This window comes from Netta rufina, assembly GCF_964035555.1.
Source record: "Netta rufina genome assembly, chromosome: 26".
Taxonomy (NCBI): Eukaryota; Metazoa; Chordata; class Aves; order Anseriformes; family Anatidae; genus Netta; species Netta rufina.
The window spans coordinates 5,979,622-5,998,169 of NC_140150.1; the positions used below are offsets into that span (position 1 = coordinate 5,979,622).

At 61.2% G+C, this 18,548-nt stretch overlaps 3 protein-coding genes across 3 annotated transcripts in view; 2 read left to right on the forward strand and 1 right to left on the reverse strand.

Moving 5' to 3' along the window:
* The window catches only part of GNAI3 (G protein subunit alpha i3), a 110,569-nt gene that overhangs the window by 46,243 nt on the left and 45,778 nt on the right, over positions 1-18,548 (forward strand). The window lies entirely within an intron of this gene.
* Positions 2,465-13,525, reverse strand: PSMA5 (proteasome 20S subunit alpha 5). The gene is made up of 9 exons (XM_084302044.1): positions 13,373-13,525; positions 12,821-12,887; positions 10,481-10,607; positions 9,472-9,539; positions 8,575-8,682; positions 8,417-8,475; positions 7,405-7,507; positions 6,104-6,190; positions 2,465-2,746 (listed from the first exon to the last, which is right to left on the reverse strand). Exons 1-9 carry the CDS (start codon positions 13,399-13,401, stop codon positions 2,669-2,671), a joined length of 726 nt encoding a protein of 241 aa, XP_084158170.1. The 5' UTR covers positions 13,402-13,525; the 3' UTR covers positions 2,465-2,668.
* On the forward strand, positions 14,430-18,336 carry SYPL2 (synaptophysin like 2). The gene is made up of 6 exons (XM_084301698.1): positions 14,430-14,610; positions 14,738-14,809; positions 16,110-16,234; positions 16,874-17,075; positions 17,164-17,355; positions 17,892-18,336. Exons 1-6 carry the CDS (start codon positions 14,560-14,562, stop codon positions 18,018-18,020), a joined length of 771 nt encoding a protein of 256 aa, XP_084157824.1. The 5' UTR covers positions 14,430-14,559; the 3' UTR covers positions 18,021-18,336.

Here is an 18,548-nt window from a genome sequence, read left to right on the forward strand (position 1 = left end):
CCCGCGCCCGCAGCCGCCAAGCCCCGCCCCCGAGCCCGCCCCGCCCGGCCCCGTTGGCCGGCGCCGCGTCGCGCCCCGCCCCCGAGCCGCGCCCCCCCGGGCCGATTGGTCGGCGCGGCCGTCGCTCTCCGCCGCGGCCCGCCCCCCCCGCCGGACGGCGCTCGGGCGCCTCGCGATTCGCAGCCCCCCGCGTCAGTCAGCGCCCGCCTCCTCCCGCCACTGGCCAACGGCCGTAGCACGATGAGGGCGAGCCCGCCCCCTTCCCCGTTGACCCCGGGCTCTAATCCACCTAGCGACAGCGCTCTGATTGGCGGAGCCTGGGGGGGCGGCGGAGCGATTTTCTGATTGGTCGAGGCTGCAGGTAGCGGGGGGGGGGCTCCGGCGGGTTTGGGGCAGAACCGCGGGGTTTGGGGCAAAAGGGCCGGGGGTGGGGCACGGCTTCTGGTTTGGGGGCGTAACGCCGGGCTTTGGGGCAGACCTCTAGGCTTTGGGCCACAAATGCAGGTTTTGGGGCATAACCCCGTGGTTTGGGGCATAAACCCGAGTTTTGGGGCCTAACCCCAACTTTTGGGGCATAACCCTCGGTTTTGAGACATTGTCCCGGGTGCTGGGGCAAAGCCCGAGGTTTTGAGACAGAGCCCCAGGTCTGGGACATAACTCCCGAGTTTGGAGCACAAGGGCTGGGATTGGAGCAGAACCACAGGTTTGGGGAAATAACCCGAGATTTTGGGAAATAAACCCCAGGTTTGGGAAAATAAACCCCAGGTTCTGAGGCATAACCCCGGGATTTGAGGCCTAACCCCTTGTTTTGGGGCACAGCCCCAGGTTGCGGGCCCAGCTCCCCGCTCTCAGGCCCAGGAGCTGCCCGGCCTCACGCTCTCTTTGCCCTTTGTCATTCGCAGAGCTGGAGCAGGTTTTCCTGCCGCGTCATCCTTCTGTGTTTTTTTTTTACCCCCCTGTAACGAGGCTTCTCCAGAACTGGCCGGGTGAAAGCTGTGAGGAAATCCCCGGGGGTGCGTGGCTGGGATGCGGCTGCAGCCCCTCACCCGATTGCCACGGAGCAGCCGCTGTGGTGCGCCACCGCCACCAGCAGCCGCGTGACAAGGGCAGGGCACGAGGGACCACACCAGGAAGAATCGGCTTTTTGTGTTTTCCAGGACACAAACAAGCCTGGGAGGAGTGCCGCGGGGTCCAGCGTGGGACAGCGTGGCTGAGCTCAGACGAGGGGCTGCGGGGTGTTTGTTTCTTCCACCCCCACAGGCCGGTACCAGCCCCGGTTTCGCTCACGGGGCAGTTTTATGAGCACAGCACGTAGGACAGTAGCTGGACGAGGGACGTTCCCCTGCCACTGCCCAGGCTCATTTTGGGGACCAGGGCAGCAGCTCGGGGGCTTGGTGGGCAGAGCCAAAGCCAGGCACGGCTGCAGGAAGTGTCCCTGCGGGACGAAGTCCACAGCTCCCCACATCTGTTCCGCCGCTTGCAGGGCCGGGCCGATCCCACTGATCCCGTTGGCTGCTGTGCCACAAGGAGGGGGCTCAGCTCCTCTGAGCACTGGCATTACCCCAGCACTGGTCTTCCAGAGCTTCCCTTCCTACATCTGTTTGGCAGGAGCAAAAGAGGGAAAAAATGAGCAGGACCGGCCTTTTCCCCTCCGCAATAGGCCGAGGCTGGCTGCTGGGCCATGGGCAGCAGCAGGTCGCTGCGTGTGGCTTTGCCAGGCAGCAGGGACACGCAGAGTCCCCGCTGCTGAGCTGAGCAGAAAGCCAGTGCTTTCAGCCTAACGCAGCGCTGGAAGCGGCCCCGTGCCAGGGCACTCCCCCCAAGCAGCAGATGTTTCTCCCGCTCAGACAACGCCGTTTTGTTCAGGATGAGGCTGTGACCTCGTGGAGCAGGGCAGAGCGAGCGGCCCCACAGGACCGGGCTGCCCTCCCCGGGTACCAGGCACAGGGCAGAGCCCGAGGCTGCGCAGTCCTGCGCTAAGCCCCGCTTACTGCCACGCCTGTACCAGCCTCCGGTTCTGAGATGTTGTTTCGAGGATAAGGACAGAGATGGCTGCAGGAGATAACCAGAAACAAGAGCAATACGCCCCGTTAAGTGGGTGAGCAGTCTGCCAGTCCGACAGCCCGCTCTCCAAACAAAGTGGTGTCTGCCCCATTTAACAGGCAAGGGTTGTCCCATTAACCCAGATCCATCCCACCCCGGCTCTGTTACTGTTATGGGCATTTCCAGCCTCCCACCAGGAGGAAACACAAACGCCCTCCGTTGTGGATTTCCTCCCTGGGTCAGAGCCCAGCTCCGCATCCTCCACGAGAGGGAGACCTGTGACCGGCGCAGGGCGAGCGCCGCATGCTGCAGGGACAGGGACAGTGCAGCCCCTGCCCCGCACCGGCTGCAGCGCGTCCTCATCCTCACCCCCCCCCCCCGTGGCCATTCTGAGCGCCCCCCTGTTAAAAGGAACCCAGGGTAGAGTAACAAAATGATTTATTATCATTTCCTCTTATTGTAGAGATCAGTTATGTACAGAAACTGTAAAAAAAAAAACCTCGAGAGCCTTCTGAGGAGAGCAATTACAGATGCTGCTGGAAATAAAATCACAGGTACTGGAAGGAACTGAGAGTCGGTTCTTTGATCGGGGGAATCAGCCTTTGAGGGAGTCTCTCTCTCCCTTTCAAATATCCTTGATGACCTCTTCAAGCTCCTCTTTCGTGTACATGTGGAACTTCATCCCAGGCTCCACAGTGGCAAGCTGAAAAAGAAGGAGCAAGGGGTTAAGTGTGCCTGCATATGTGAAGTGACAGCATGGGGCAGGGAACAGAGAGAAGCCCCAGCAGACAGAACAGCTGTTCCTTCTCGGCGGCCTGATCTGCCAGCCCAGCAAGATCATTCCACCCCGTAACATGCTCTTTGATTCCCTAAAATAGCCGCCTGCTGCAGAAATAGCTTTTAATTGACTCAGTCTCCTCATAGTAGCAGCAGCAGGGAACATCTATTGGGAACACTCAGGCCTTGCTTCTGCTTGCTGTGGAAAAAGACCCCGTTAACACGAGCTCTTCATCAAACACTGCTTGGGAGAGGGGTTCCTCGCGCTGCACCTCAGCCCACCCCTGCAGCCTCTTCTCCTCCAGCAACCAAGGGTACAAATCCTGGCCCATGATTGGCTTTAAGGGGACAGAGGCAGCAAAATACTCTTAAGGGGAATGCAGATTTGCTCTGCACAACTGAGGCAAACTGCCTGTCGATCACTAAACACCACCAGTAAGCAAGCTGGTCACCAGGATGCACCTTGCAACTGCCTGGTGCCCTACCAAGAGGGCCAAACACTGCCAAGACAACGTCTTACAAGGCACAGCCCAAGGGACGGAGCAGGGGACAACACAGTGCCCTGCCACCGTGCCAGGAACAGCGTGAGGCAGCGTCCAGGGCAGACAGCTGAGACATTTCACAGGGCAAGCACCAGAACAAGAGATACTTGAAGAATTGTGAGACTGCCAGAGGAATGCAAGTGGGACTTTAGTTTGCACCTAGCTCACGGCGCAGAAGCCCAAGGCACAGGCAGCTGCTGCAGGCGGGCGAGCCAAGAAGCTGCAGGAGCTCCAGGGATGCTCCAGAGCTCGCTCGCAGATGCCCCCGGCTGTTGCAGGAAGCACGGCCAGAAGCACGACAGACACCAGCAGAGTCAGATCATGCTCCCCTTTTATTGCCCGAATAGCCTCACTTTTATAGTGAACTTAACAGGGGTGGACAGTGTTTCACACAAGATTATTGGTCAAAAGCACTCAAACAACTACAAGAAAACACCCCCACCTGCAAGAAAACAACCCCCTTGTGATTAGCAGTCACATAGACCTTGTCCTTGAGGCCAGCTGCTGGTAACAATATTTTTCTGAATTCCTCAATTGGGCGATGTGGGAACACTGTCATGGGAACTTCTCATAGTTGCCCTGGTAGCTTGGTTTGCTCAGCTACAGCAAGCCATGGGATTTTTGCTGTTTCAAGAAATCCCTCAACACCAGGGACCATGCCCGCATCTATGCTGCCGAGGGATCCGCGTGCGTGGCTGCAGTGAGCATGGCTCAGGGGGTCCTGGCGTGTCCCACAGCCCCTCCTGGATCACGAGGTCACCCTACGAACAGTGCAGGTAGAGGGAGGGCAAGCGCCTGCCTTCACCAAGGAGGAACAGCCTGCATGCTCTGGGTGAGACCCCTGCGCAGCCCAGGTTTTAGCAGGCGTTCTCAGACACATCGGGTGCTCCTACAAGCACCTCGAGCCATTACTGCGTGTGCTGACAGCGGCCCTGATGGACCCAACAGCCTTGAACACGCGTGTTTGCACCCTGCTACCCACACCAGGACTCGCAGACGCCGCTCAGCTTCTCCATGTCCGCTTGAGCCTGCGCCTCACTGCCTGCACACCAAAATTTTACTTAACTATCGCCTTACAGGCTTCACAGGGGAGTAATTAATTTTAAAAGCATAACATTGTTTAAGGTTCCTGAATGTGGCTGCCAATGGATTTAACTGTTCCATGACCACACTCCCCCTCCCCTTCCCTTTGCTGCTAGGTGGAAAAAAAAAAGAAAAAGAGCACACAAGAAAGAGAAGTGACTTGAGTAAATGAAGTGAAGCACCACATACTTCTGCAAAAGCTAGAAAGCAAAGCAGTAACTTCAGGTGAAAGATTTTCAACCAGAAGGGTGACTTGAGTCAATAGTGACCTTTTAATCCTCAGCACATTCCTCTCGTACTTAACCCCGATATGATTCCTCAATACGTTCAGCACTTTGCCAAGCACAGTTAAGCCCTGTCAAACGGGGACATGACATAAGGATACTGTACATGCTAAATTCCTTTGCACTGTACTGCAGATCTAGCAGAAGAGCCCTGAATCTGATCAGGAGCGAACTGATCTGCCCATGATGGGAGCGCAGCTGGGGAAGCAGATTTCAGGTGGCTGGCATCGTTTCTGGAGAGAGCATCTAAGTTTTCAGCATGCTGCTCCCTGCCTGCGGGCCCCTTCCCTTCAAAGGAAGCCAGTTAATCATGTCAGAAGGGTCCCCAGCAGGAGTATTTGGTAAAAACAATGGGGTGCGCACTGTCAGGGTCTTTGGGAAATGGGTTCCCAGTGCTCAGAGGAAAGGAAGGGGAGAACAGCAGGAGAAGAGCAGCTTGAGTCAGAACGACATAATCTGAAAAGGTCTAGTGTCTCATAACCTGCCAGAAATAGAAGCAAACTCTATATGCCAGCCTTGCTCATCATCTGTCCATTATCACTAACAAACTGGAAGGTTTCGTTTGTTTGTTTTACCTTTACTGCCTAAGGAGAACCGTCACAGCCCAACAATCAAGGTTTGAGGGGGCAGGTACAACTGCTCCCACGGTAATCTCCAAGAGCCGCACGCCTGGGTCAGGCTGAACTCTGCCAGCCTCGCAGGCAAGAGCTGGAGGTTAGCGAAGCATACTCGTTGCTGGAGGCTTCACCTCTTTGGTCCTTCTGTCCGACAGATTTTTGGCACCCATCCAGGACTGAATATAGCAAGTCCAGAAGCTGTATAATTTTCATTCCTTCTAATATTACAAGTACCAGGGAAAAAAAGAATGGCTAAACCCAGAGGAAGAAAAAGCAATCCTGCTGGCATGACAGGTTCACGCTGGCTGCCTGCCTGCATACATACAGTCGGGGGGGGCTCTACTCCCACCCAGCCCAGGGAGAATTGCTTGCACCAGCACCCCGCTCAAGCCAGGCAAATGTACCTGGCTGCACACATCCAGAAACCAAAGAAAGCTCCAAAAGCTTTCCAGTGCACTCTACAGTGTACTACAACGCGCAGTTTCAAATCACAAGACCATCCGCAGCCAGCCAGCCACTGGCTTGGGGAGTCCTGAGCTACTCCGCCTGCCAAGCCCTTGCTCTACAAGCGCAGGCAGCCCTCCTCTCCAGCAGCCAAGCAGACAACTTTCTTACCCGGGTGTTTAAAACACAGCACGCTACTGACACGCCTGCTGTACAGCCAGTGGGATGTGCACCAAGGAAGCCCAGGCTACATGCAGCACAGACTAATTTACGTCGCAAGCCACAACCGCGTGCTGGTAACAGTCATAGTTACCTCAATGTTGGTTGCATTCAGTTTCTCCTCCATAACTTGTTTCAGGATGACAAGGGAAGATTTGATTGCTTCTTTCAGCGTCATTGACTGTAAAACAAATCACTCATTAATTGCATTGTTGATGCTCAAGCAAGCACTCCTACTGTCGCTACCCCTTTGACTCCAGAAGCGTGCTGCTCTCTCCCTGCTCTTTTTCTCAAATCCTTTAAGCTGTCACTGGCAGCAAACTTAAAAGCTTATCAAATTATCTACAGTATCAACAAGAGATCAAAGCGCACTGTTCAGGCAGGACAGCGGCAATTGCGATGATGGCGACTTTCTGTTTCTGTATAACTTTTTATAAAGCTTAAGAACTGTTAATCTGGGCACACAAACCTTGCTGTCGGGACCAGGGCACGAGGGCCCGCTTCCCTTCACCAGTTACTGTCTGTCAAGCAGCTCCCCCCCAAGCTCCACTGGAAGCTCTGAAAAGCTGGACTCTTGGCAGAAGTCTTCATGCTTTAGCATCGTAAATCCCTGCGTGAGGGGAACTAGAGCCTGACAGCTGTGCAGTGTTCAGAGGGATGATAGCTGTGCTTGCAATAACTCTGCGCTTGGGAGATGGTGAACAAGCCACAGAGCCCAGAACTCTGGCAATTCTGCTACTTAACAAATTAGATTATTGAGTCTTCGGCTGGAAGTCTTCACGGCAATCAACTGCATCAATTACACTTTTCATTACAGTATTTGATTTCCTCTGACACAGAGCAGGCAGCCCCCCGTCACGGAGGGAAGGAATGTTTTACTGCTTATCCAACAGGACAAGGACTTGCAGTACAATGCCATCAACTTCAGTGGCTCAACAGATCTGCAAGCCTAGCGAAACAACTCTTGCTTTACTTCCCTATGCTTTGGGCTGCATCCATACTGAGCCCTGCTGCTGACTGGCCATGCTCATACAGCAGCTCTTTTATTTATAGAGAACTTCCTGACATGGACTCAATTATCACCCGCTGGAGGCAGAAACCGGCATCTCGGGCTCTGGGCTCGTGTTCCACGAAGCTGCCTCAGCAGCCACAGCCTGGAGAGAAGCTGCTGGTTGTAGCACTCCTCACCGCAGAGATCCTTCCCCAGCAGCTCCCCGGCTGACATCCAATCACCGGATCAGCTGCCAAGGACCGAGCCCAACCCTGCCAGGCTCACGCACCTCCTCCAGAGCACTCGAGTCTCGCGAATCACTCATCAGTAAGGAAACGAGTGGATCCTTGTGAGTCACGAGCTACTTCTAACTCGTGCGACGTCAACCCAGCCCGGCCTTTTACCTTATGGTAAACCTCCTGCAGAGAGCTCTGCGCGCCTTCCGAGGCGGACCCGATTGCTCTGGCGTCGCACTGAACAAACGTCCCCGAGGGGTCCATGTGAAACCTGCCGGGAACACAGGTGACAGTGAACAGAGGCGCACCCTGCCCCACGCTGCAGCATCACGAGGGCTTCTCCTCCGCCTGGCCCACAGCCTCCCCGCAGAGTGCTCAGCACTGCACAAAGCTGGGGAGGAACAAGGCCCCTGCAGGAGCAGCAGCTTGTCTGCCAGCATGTGGCCAAGCTCACAGCAGCCACTCACTGCGCCCGGCCTCGGGGGCTGCTGCACCAAGCACAGCTGCAGGCTGCTCCTCCAGGCACCCAGAGGAAGCTTGAGGAGTGCCCAGGGGTCTCCTGCAGCCCCCCAGGGGGCTGGTAAGCTTGGAGGGAGCTGTGCGCTCCTGACACTGCCCTCCATGCTCATAGCAGAGTATTTTTTGCCCTTTTCCCTTTTAAGAAAATCAGCAAGTTTGCACTACTGCTCTCGGGAGGGAGACTTTTTTGGGCTGGCTCTGCAGAGCCAATCCCACCTCCAGCGGAGGCTGTGTTTCAAGCACACGAGTTCAGGTTACAAGCACTCCACCTCCCCAAGGAATGTTACAGCAGGCTGCAGATATTATGTTACCGGTGGCTCTGCTAGTCCTTTAGAGAAAGGTAAGAATAAACTCAGGACAAGGAGAGCTTTAACACCTCCCTCCTGCCCAGGAGGCCACATACAGAAAAGCAAAGATTCGTTGTAGACACAGCACACTCTTCAACCCTGAAGGAGCAGGCTGTGCTCACACTGCTGTAAGCCTTGTTTTGAAAGGCAGGCTTAAAAGCATTAACAAACACGTCAGGTACACAATGGGATAAACCCCAAGGGTTTAGCTTATAGAAAACCACAGAATCAAGTCATTAAAGAGCCCTGGAAAGATTCAGTTTGAGGTTTTCCTCTCTTCCCAAAGCTGGCCTGGATCACAGAGCTGAACTTACAGCTGGGGTCCCTTCTCATCAACTCCTCCAAAGAGCAGCGCGACACCAAACGGGCGAGACTGCAACAGAAAGCAGCCAACAGGTTAGGCAAGGCTGATGGCAAAGTCAGAGAGGCAAGAGCAGGCTCGGGGAGCACCCCCAGCCCTGCCACTACACACCATCGCGCCGGGGTCTGCGTCCTCCTCTCCAAACTGCAGCGCCAGGTTGGAGACGGCCTGCGTCACGCTCTCCACTGTCATGGTTTCATTGTAGGTGAACCAGTGATTCTGCAGAAAATATAAGGATTAGAATTATTGCCTTGTTCCCCTAAAATGACCATCCTGGATCACTCGCAGTGGTCCAGAGCAAGGCCCCGCGTAGCCACAAAGACAGCTTCGCCCAGCCGCTCCTGACAGGTGGTGGCACGCGGGGCGCTGCACGTTGAGCCCCGAGATGGGAGCACCAAAAGGAGCCGTTAGTGCAGGACACGCTGAGAAGCTCAGGACGGATTCCACAGAAAAGCTGCGGCCATCTGGGCCTTGGGATCCCAAGGAGGAAGATGCAAGGCCAGGGCACTCTGCCCCCATGCGTCCAGGGCCGGTTTCTGAATGGGTGGGGTGATCCAATTCTGCAGACACAGGAGCAGTGCTGGCACACAGGAAAGCCCCCCTGGGATAAGTTTTTAAATACAGAGCAGTCATTTGTACCAGGACCTGAGTACCTGAAGTACATAGGAATTTTAAGGGTCCAACATTACAACTGAGCCAATCTTCTGACAAAATGAAGCCTGACACACACGTCACCACACATTCAGTGCCAGGCACTGTCAGCGTTAAGAGGCTACATGGGCACTGGACAACACGCCCTAAGATTCCCACCAAACATTCAACACCAGAAAGGAAAATACGCAGCGTGGGAGACTCCGCCTGGTTGTTCTGCAAGAGCCCCATGTGGGAAGCCAGGCTCCCCACAGGCCTCCCAACTCCACACCAGTTCCTTTGCTGCAACGACCTTCCCACGGCAGACACCCCAGAGACCAACGCTGGTGTTTTGAGAAGAGAAACATCAAGTCTTACCTGCGTCTCCACTCTTGCTTTATCAATTAAAGTCTTTGCATCAGCTATTAAGCCACTCATGGCACACCCTGGAAGCAGAGGGAAACCACGCGTCACCTCAGCACCGATCTGCAAGGCGCTGTGCCCCAGACTTCCCACAGCCCGCGGGTCCCTGTGTGGGGGCGTCCCGAGACGCAGCAGCTCACCAGGGAGCGAGGAGCAGGGGATGGACGCGCAGCTGAGGGGCAGGCACGTGGCTGGCTGCTCCCAGGCACGCCTCCCACCCACCCCAGGTCTGGATCAGCTCGAGGGGACACATTCGAGGCCTTCCCAGAGACGCTAACAGCCTGTGGGAAGGGGAAGGCGTTGGGCCCTGCTGTGGGGAGGGCTGGCTCGCTCCACGCTGGGGGTTTTGGAGCAGCCCTTGGGGGAGCCTGCAGCACGGAGCTGCTCCCTGCTCTGAGGAAGGCACATCGCAGGCACACAGGAGGAAGAAATCAGACTCTGCAAGGGCTCCTAGTCTGCCACGGCCCAGATCATCAGCAACACGGGTATTTTGGAGGTCTCCCGCTCCTCAAGTGACATATTTGGTAACGAGAACTTCGTGGGCCCCGTCAGGGTGCAGAAGGCTGCTGCGAGCAGAGGTCCGGGCATTGGTGCTCCAAGAGGACCTGGCCCAGAGTCAAGCCTTTACATTGCAGTAATTCCCTGCCCTCCCGGAGCTAATTTTGGGATGAGCCTTCACGAGGGAGGTCATGGAAGGCGGGGGGCAGGGGTGCCTCAGCTGCCTCTTCCTGCTCCCGTAGCTATGTCCTGCTGGCCTGCAGCCTGGAAAACCAGTGACCAGGACCTGCTGCTCGCTGCGAGGGGTGAGAGTTCCCACTTGGCTCGGCAGAGCTGCCTGTAGGAAAGGCTAGGCCTGAAATGCAGCTTCTGAAACTCGCAGGGGACAACTTTACTACGTACACGCCCACAAAACTTGAGGGACGTGCCCAGGGGCAGCAGACGCGTGCTTCTCCTTTCTCCTTACCTATGTGGGAATCTATTTCTACGATCTTCTCGATGCTGCTGGGCTCCATGAGCGGGGAGGTGATCCTCTTCTCCACGGCCAGGCAAACGCCCTCCGAGGTCTGGATCCCGATGGCCGTGGAGCCAAGCTGCAAACAAGCACAGTTACAGCGCCGTACCCAATGCAGGGTAGCCACGACAGAGCATCAATACCACAGTGCAACGCTAATCCCACTTTACGCTATTTGTAGGGACATTGTTTTGGGGCCAGACACATCATCAAGACAGAAAACCAGTGTGCAAAACTGTCTAGCCCTGCACACCTAACTGGAAGTGCTACAGCTCGAACTGGGGAGCTGGAAGGGCAAAGCCCGTGCTACTTCCTGCTGATCAGCTCCTCAGGACCAGCAGCGTTGGGGCAAATAATTCCATCTCTTCCCTGAGCAACGTCAATTTTTACAGCTTAAAGCCTTATGATTAGAAAAGGCCGTGTGAACCTGGCTCTGCAAGACAGACAGAAAATGCTGACACGAGACATGGAGCTCACACAACGGCCTTTAGTTCTGACGGTACCTGGCTTCTGGCTCAGGCACTGTTCTTTCGGTTTGCTCCTTTTCTCCTCAACGCTTTTTGTCCGTGAAATTTAGTGTGAATGAGAGTGAACTGCACATACACCACGCTCCAGGTAGAGGTCAGCCACCTGCAGGTGTTTCCCCCGCTGTGCAGGTGGTGCAAACACCCAGCGCAGCCACAAACCCGCTCGCCACGAGCGCCTCGGGGCTCAGTCACATCGCGAGCTCTGGGCCTTACCGGTGTGACTATGGGATGTCGTGCAGAGCTGCTTGCTCGGGAATGCTCAGATCAGAGCACCCGGGGGAATTTGAGCAGTGAGTGTGTCCAGGCCTGTAACCACGGCTCTGCCAGAGGCAGGCAGGAGTCTCCCCGCTGCAGTGCTCGTGGGTTTAGGCATCACCCAACAGCTCCTGTCCTCTAAGCGTGCGCCTGCCACAGCTGGGCACGAACCCCAAGTGAAGAAAGGACACCTGCTGTTATTTCAGGAGTATTTTTGTCCATGAAGCCACTGCATGTGAACAACAACTCGTCCCACACCCCCAGAGCGCAGGCACCGCACGTAACACGTCACAGGAGCCACCCGAGCTGAAACAATTGTGTTTGCAGCTTATCAGCTCATCTGGAAACCAGCAAAGTCTAAAAGCTTCCAGACGCTTTCTACTCTGCCAGAAGTATTTGCAGTTACAAAACGTGGCGTGACGACTGGCGTGCGCTCCAGAGTTCTTACCTCCTGGTGCCTTAATAAACACAAATTACTACTTTTTGCCTCCTCGTTTGAAGGATGCTTTACAGAACTAAAGCAGCAGAGGGAAGACAAAGCTAGCAGACCCCACCACACACTCCCCCTTCCCCCCAGTTCACACAGAGGGCTGCTGACAGCTTCTCAGCTTCATCACCCCACCAGTTCTCCCCGAGTTTAATTTTGCTCCCAACCTCCCCCCCAGTTCTCAGGAACAAGGACATTCATCTGGCCCAAGGAGGCCGTACGGTTCTGCAGCCATGCGTTGGTTTGCCCACAAGCATGCTGCCTCTTGCCTTTGCTGAGAAGTTCTACACTCCACCTGAGCAAACCACGAACCACTCTGAGCCCCGACAGCAGCAAGCTAAGAACATGAAAGGCAGCCCACCCAGAGAAGGGCTGCCACTTTGTTGCTGCTGTTTAAAAGTGATTCCACAATCGTAAAGCACACGGACCAGAACGCAAAGCTGCACTGGCTGAGGATGGCAAAGAGAAAGCAGAGCGCTCCTCTGCTGTGTGAGGAGCATTTAGGAACATCACAGGTGCCAGCTTCCACAGTTGGAGTCACGGCATGCAAGCACTCGGCACCTCTCGCTTCAGCGCTAGCTTTTAGCGGTTTGATTTGGGGATTAGCAACTTTGGACTGAGTTTGCTTTGTGAGTAAATCACTGGCTAGGAGGCAGAGGGAAGCGTGGCCCAGCCCCTCTGGGCTGCCGATGCTTCAAGGAGCACAAAACAGCAGCTCCTGAGGAGCTGCAGGAGGTGCAGCTGGATGGAAGGGACTGAACTCTGGCACAACTCCTGCTCTCCAGACTGCACATAAAAGGCCAGGAAAGAGCTGCCAGCAGCCACAGGCAACAACAGCACCTATTGGGAAAGCAGCGTCCTCCTGGTCCTGCTCAGTGTTGCGTTGCCCTGGGAAGTCAGCCAAACTCTGCTTCTCTGCAGAGCAAGACCAAAGGAAAGAACCCGCCCGGCTTTCTTTGGGGCAGAGCCGCTTTGGAAGAGCCCTGAACAGCGCGGGGGGACAGCCAGGAGAGCAGACGGTACCTTTATGGCCTCGATAGCATACTCCACTTGGAAGAGCCTCCCTTCCGGGGAAAAAGTGTTCACACCCCTGCAAGAAAAACGTCAGAGACGGTGTAAAAAGCAGAGCACGGGACCTGACCCGGGGCCGGGGGCTCCGCCTCCCAGCACACCCGGCCCTTCCCTGGGCGCCCCCACGCCCCTGCCCCCAGCCCTGACCGAGCGCTGCTCCCCGGGCCTGCACCAGGCAGAACGCGGGGGAGCGGCCTCGGGTCGTGTCCGGGGAGGCTCCGGTGCGGAGCGAGCGGCCGCTGCTGCTCGGACGGGGCGGGAGGCGCCGGGGCGGGCGGCGCCGTCCCCGGGGGTGCTCGGGGCTGGGCCCGGTGCTCGGGGACGAGGCTGTGGGGGCGGGGGGCGGCCGCTCCCCGGGGGCTGCCCCAGCCCCACAGACCCCGGGGCCCTGCCAGGAGCCCCCGGGCCCGGCGGCGCCCCGCGGGCAGGGCCGGCCGCAGGCCGCTGACTCAGCCGCAGGCCGCGAGGCCGGGCGGGGCGCGGCGGGGCCGGGCGGGCACTCACCGGTCGTACTCGGAGCGCGTCAGGAACATGGCGGCGGGGGGGGGGGGGGGGAGGCGGCGGCGGGGCGGGGGCGCGGAGCCGGGGCCGGAGCGCGGCGGAGGCGGGAGCCGCTGTGCCCGAGCCGGGTGCGCCGCCACTTCCGGCCAAACTGCTGCGCGGCGCGCATGCGCGGTCCCGCCCCGCTCGCGCGACTTCCGCCCGCGCCTCAAAGACATTGGGCCGCCGCGCGGGAAGCTCGGCCAATAGGGAGGCGGGGAGGGCGGGCTCGGCGAGGCCGGGAGGGGAGGGGAAGGGGAGGAGCGGGGGCGAACGGGGATTGGCTGAGGCGAGGGAGGGGGCGGGGCCGCGCCGGGGGGAGGAGCCCGGGAGCACCCAGAGAGGGGGGGCGGGGCCACAGCTCGGGGGCGGGGCCAGAGCGGGAACGGGGTGGGGCCTCGGCTGTGTGGGGGCGGGGCCAAGGTGCTGGGGGCGGGGCCAAACGTTCAGGGGGCGGGGCCGTTCGGCGCGGCGGGGGGCGCGGGGCCGGGGGGGGGGGCGGGAAGGGGGGGGCGGCCCCAGGAGCCCCCCCGGTGCTCCCCCCGGTGCCCCCCCGGTGCCCCCCCGGTGCTCCCCCTCCGGGCGTGTGGCCCCGGAGCCCCGGGGGGGCCGCCCCTCCCCCACCCTTCCGCTTCCCCCGGGCGCTTCCTCCCCGGTCCGTGCAGCACGCGGCGGGGGGCGGGGGGGGCCGGGGGTTCCCCCATCCCCGTCCCGGAGCTGCGCGGGATGTGGGGGGGGGGCGGGGGTCTCCTGGCGGGGGGGGCGTCGGTCCCGGTCCTGACCCCGACCCCGACCCCGACCCCGCGCTGCTCCGGGGCTGGCGGGGAGCGGGGCAGGGAGCGGGGCCGGACACCGGGGGCAGCGACCGCCGGCCGGAGGCAGCCCCCGGACCGCCCCCAGCCCCCGCCCGGAGCCCCGGGGCCGCCCGTCCCGGGGGGGGACTGAGGGGGGCCGGGGGGAGGGCCGGGGCCGTCCCGGGCGCGGTGGTCGGCGGGGGCCGGGCCGGGGGCGGGCCGGGGGCCAGGCGGGGCGGGGCGGCGCTGCCTGCCCGGGGGCGCTGGGGCTCCCGGTGGCGGCGCCGGGGCGGCTCTGACAGCGGCGCGGCGCCAGCGGGCGGCGGAGGCAGCCCCGACGGCCCCGACGGCCCGGCCATGTCGGAGCCCGGAGCCCCCGCGGCCGGCGACAAGGCGCCCCGGCTCCAGGTGGGGTCCCGGGGCGACCCCCGGAGCCGGGGGCAGGTCCCCGCCACGGCCGCCCGGTGCCCGGCGCGGCTCCTCCCGGGCAGCCCCCGGGGCCCCCCCGGCTCACGCCGCTCTCTCCCTCCCGCAGGACCGGGTCCTGAGCGGGATGCGCTGGGGCCGCCTCCTGGAGCCCCTGGGCTTCGTCAAGGTGCTGGAGTGGGTGAGTGCCCCCCTCCCCCAGCGCAGCGGGACCCCCCCGGCCCCTTCCCCGGCACCCATGGGTGCTGCCGCCCTGCGGCCCCCGTCCAGCACTAACCCCAAGCCCAGATTTGGGGTGTCCCCGTTGCTTTCCTAAAGCCTGCGGGACCCTCCTCCCCCAGGGACCCCATAGTCCCCAACCCACCCGGATCCTCCCCCACCCCAGCGGCTGCGGGCGGGGGGACCCCAAACAGAGCTTCTTGGGGGGGCTCTGGTTGCGGGGCCGCTCGGCCGCTTGGGTTCGGGCCCCGCGGCCCCCCCGGTGACCTTGAGCAGGTGGCTTCACTTGGCCACGTCAGAGGGGACGGTGACATCGGGGTGCTGGGGCCCCCTCCTTCCCATGGGGTCTGGGGGGCAGCGGGCGTGCAGGGAAGGGGACAGAGGGGGGGCAGCGAGCCCCAAGAGGGGGCACCCTGGGCATGGGGGGGCCAATTCCATGGCCCCGTCCCCGCCGTGCTATGAATGGCTCCGGGATTGTATTTCAGGGCCGCGGGGAGGGCGGCATTTCTGCAGCACGGCCACGCAGTGGCCCGTGGGCTCCGGCACTGGGGACACTGAGGCACGGGGCAGCCCAGCCACGGGGCCCACGGGGCCAAGGCCACGCACCTTTGGGTGTCTGCTGCCCGAGGGGGCTTCTCCCACAGTGCTGACCCCGCAGCTCCGGAGCGTCCCCCCGGGGAGGCACGAAGCACCCCCCGCCTTTGTGGCTGCTGGGCAGGATGAGGCCCCCCATGCAAGGGCAGCCTGAAACAGGATGCGGGTGGAAAACCCACGGAGAGCGAACGGGGGCAAAGGCCCTGCTGGAGCGGGGCAGCGCGGGGATATCCCGTGCTGGAGGGGCACGGCGCAGCGCGGGGCAGCTGGGAGCGCTCCTGCCCCGGTGAGGAAACGCCCGTGGTGGTGGCAGGAGCTGCCCGGTGCCCACACAGCGTCCCCTGGCCGGGTGGCTTCCCCAATGCTGCCGACACCTTCCTGGGATGGGACGCTGCCACCCCCAGGGCAGGACAGGCCACGGGGTCCCTCGGTGGGGATGCTCCCGGTGTCTGTCCCCCCCCGCTGCCCCGTTTCGCCCCCGTTTCGCCCCCCGCCCGGCGCAGGCGGCAGCCCGGGAGCTGGCGCACGCGGCCAACAGCTGCGGGGTGGCAGCGCGCCCTGCCCGCCGCGGCTGTGACTCAGCGCCAGGGGGACACCCGGCCAGCTGTGGGGTCCGGGGGGGTCCCCAGGGTTCTGTGCACACCCCGACCACTGCTCCCCTCTTGCAGCTCTTCGCCATCTTCGCTTTCGGGGCGTGCGGCTCCTTCAGCGGCGAGACCGGGGCGACGGTGAAGTGCAACGGTGAAACCAAGGAGATGAGCGCCATTTCTGTGCAGTTTGGGTACCCCTTCAGGTGAGGGGGGCGAAACCGGGGTCCCCCCCAGTGCATATAGCATGGCCCCGCAGAGACCTCGATGTGGCCGGGGGGGACACGGGGTGCTGGCTGGGGGTTAAACCCTGTCCCCAGCACTCAGTGCTGGCTGTGACTCTGTGGCTGTGGCACTGTAGCCAGGAAGGGGCCACATCCAGCAAGGGTCCCTGCCCAGCACAGGGATTTGGTGCATTTTGGGTGGATGTGGGATTTTGTCCACCCCATCGGTGATGGCTTAGAAGTGCAAGCTGCTCTGGAGGAGCCTCCTCTGCTGTGTCACGCAGGAGCTCAGGCGTGGTCATGGGAGCTGCTGGGTCTCCCCGGTACCAGGGCGCATCCCTCTGTGAGGGCCTGTCCTCCTGCTGGCGCTGCATCCTGTGCCCGTAGGGATCTTCATTAAGCAGCGAGAGCGAGGAGGGAGCCGTGCCAGCCACAAGCTGCAGCATTAGCCCCTTCCCTCGGTCGCCATGGATCAGACCTGGCTGCGGTCCATGCCCCGTCCTCCTCTCCTCCATCCTTCAGGGATGCCCCAGAGCAGTTATTTTGGGCAGCAGAGCTGTCCCCGGCACACCACCCATTACTGGGCCACCGGCATCACCCCGCTGCTGTCCCCGCACCTAGGTTATACCAGATCCCCTTCGAGATGCCGGACTGTGAGGGCGAATCTGAGACCCGGACCCTGCACCTCGTCGGTGACTTCTCTGCTCCCGCCGAATTTTTCGTGACCCTGGGGGTCTTCTCCTTCCTCTACGCCATGGCAGCTCTGGTGCTCTACCTGCGCTTTCATTCCCTCTACGGCGAGAACAAGAAGCTCCCCTTCGTGGTAAGGTGGCTGCGCCCCGGGGCCGGATCCTGCCCCACAGCCGGCGCAGGCCAGGGAGGGGGCTGAGCCCGGTGCCTCGTCCCGGCAGGATTTCTGCGTCACCGTCTGCTTCGCCTTCTTCTGGCTGGTGGCGGCGGCCGCGTGGGGCAAGGGGCTGAGTGACGTGAAGGCGGCCACGCGCCCCTCCAGCCTCATCGCCTCCATGAGCGTGTGCCAGGGCCAGGACGTGGTGTGCAACGCGGGCGCCACGCCGGCCATGGGGCTGGCCAACATCTCGGTGGTGAGGGCACGGTGCGCGGGAGCTGCGCACACCATGTGCACATACACACAGCTGTGTGCACACGTGGATGCGGGCACACGCATTCATCTCTTTGCTGGGCCACACACACACACACACACGGCAAACCTGTGCACACGAATTGCAAACCTGCGCACATGTGTTCACACAGAAGCACACAGCTACGCCGTGCACACACGTGCACGCACACACACGCATGCACAGCCGTGCCCACGAGCCCTCGTGCACACACACACACACGTGTGGGATTCCTGAGCTCAGCCGGGAGAGGGCAGTGGGAAGCTGTCGCACACACACTCCGCAGTTGCGCTCCTAACGGAGCCTGCTGCTGGCACGGGACGGGGGGCCCGTCCTGCACCCCCTGCCCCCGGGGACAGCACGGACCCCCCCTGCCAGACAGGTCCCCGGGGCAGGCGGTGGCACCGCAGCCCCTGGCATGGCGGAGGGGGACGTAGGAGGTGCTTGGGGCTGGGTCACCCCTGGGTGCCCCATGCCGTGGGTCTCTTCTCTCCCTGCAGCTCTTCGGCTTCATCAATTTCCTGCTGTGGGCCGGGAACTGCTGGTTCGTGTTCAAGGAGACGGCGTGGCACGTGCAGGCTGCGCCCCGTGACAGCGCAGCCGAGCAGGGAGCCATCGACAAGCAGTAGCCGCCCCGGGGTGGCAGCGGCATGGGGACGTGGGGGGGGGACGCTTGTCCCCGGGGGACCTCGCGCCGGCCACCAGCCTGGGGACGGGGTGCTGCGGGCCCCAGGGGCGTGGGGGGGCGGCTGCCGCAGAGACGTGCGCCCCCAGGTGGGGGGGCACGGGGTCGGGGCATTAACCGCTGCTGTCTGGCTGTATGTAGGGGTCCGGGCGTCCTGCTCTGTACCCCACGTGTCCACTTCTGTGCGGGGGCGTATAAAGGTCCTGGGTACCCAGCTCCGTGCGGGGCGCGTGGAGCCCCCGCGTGTCCGGCTCTGTGTTGGGGTGTACGTGGCACGGCTGCCCTGCCCTGCCCTGCCCTGCCCTGCCCTGCGCCGTGCCGGGGGGTTGGAGCACCGGGGGGCTCAGCTCCGTGTGAGGGCACGGCCGGCACCTGGGGGCCCGGCTGTCTCGGGGGATGTACGTGAGCCTGGGGGGTCCTCTGGGGGGGTATCCACGAGCGGGGGGGGCAGCTCCCTACAGGGCTATCCATA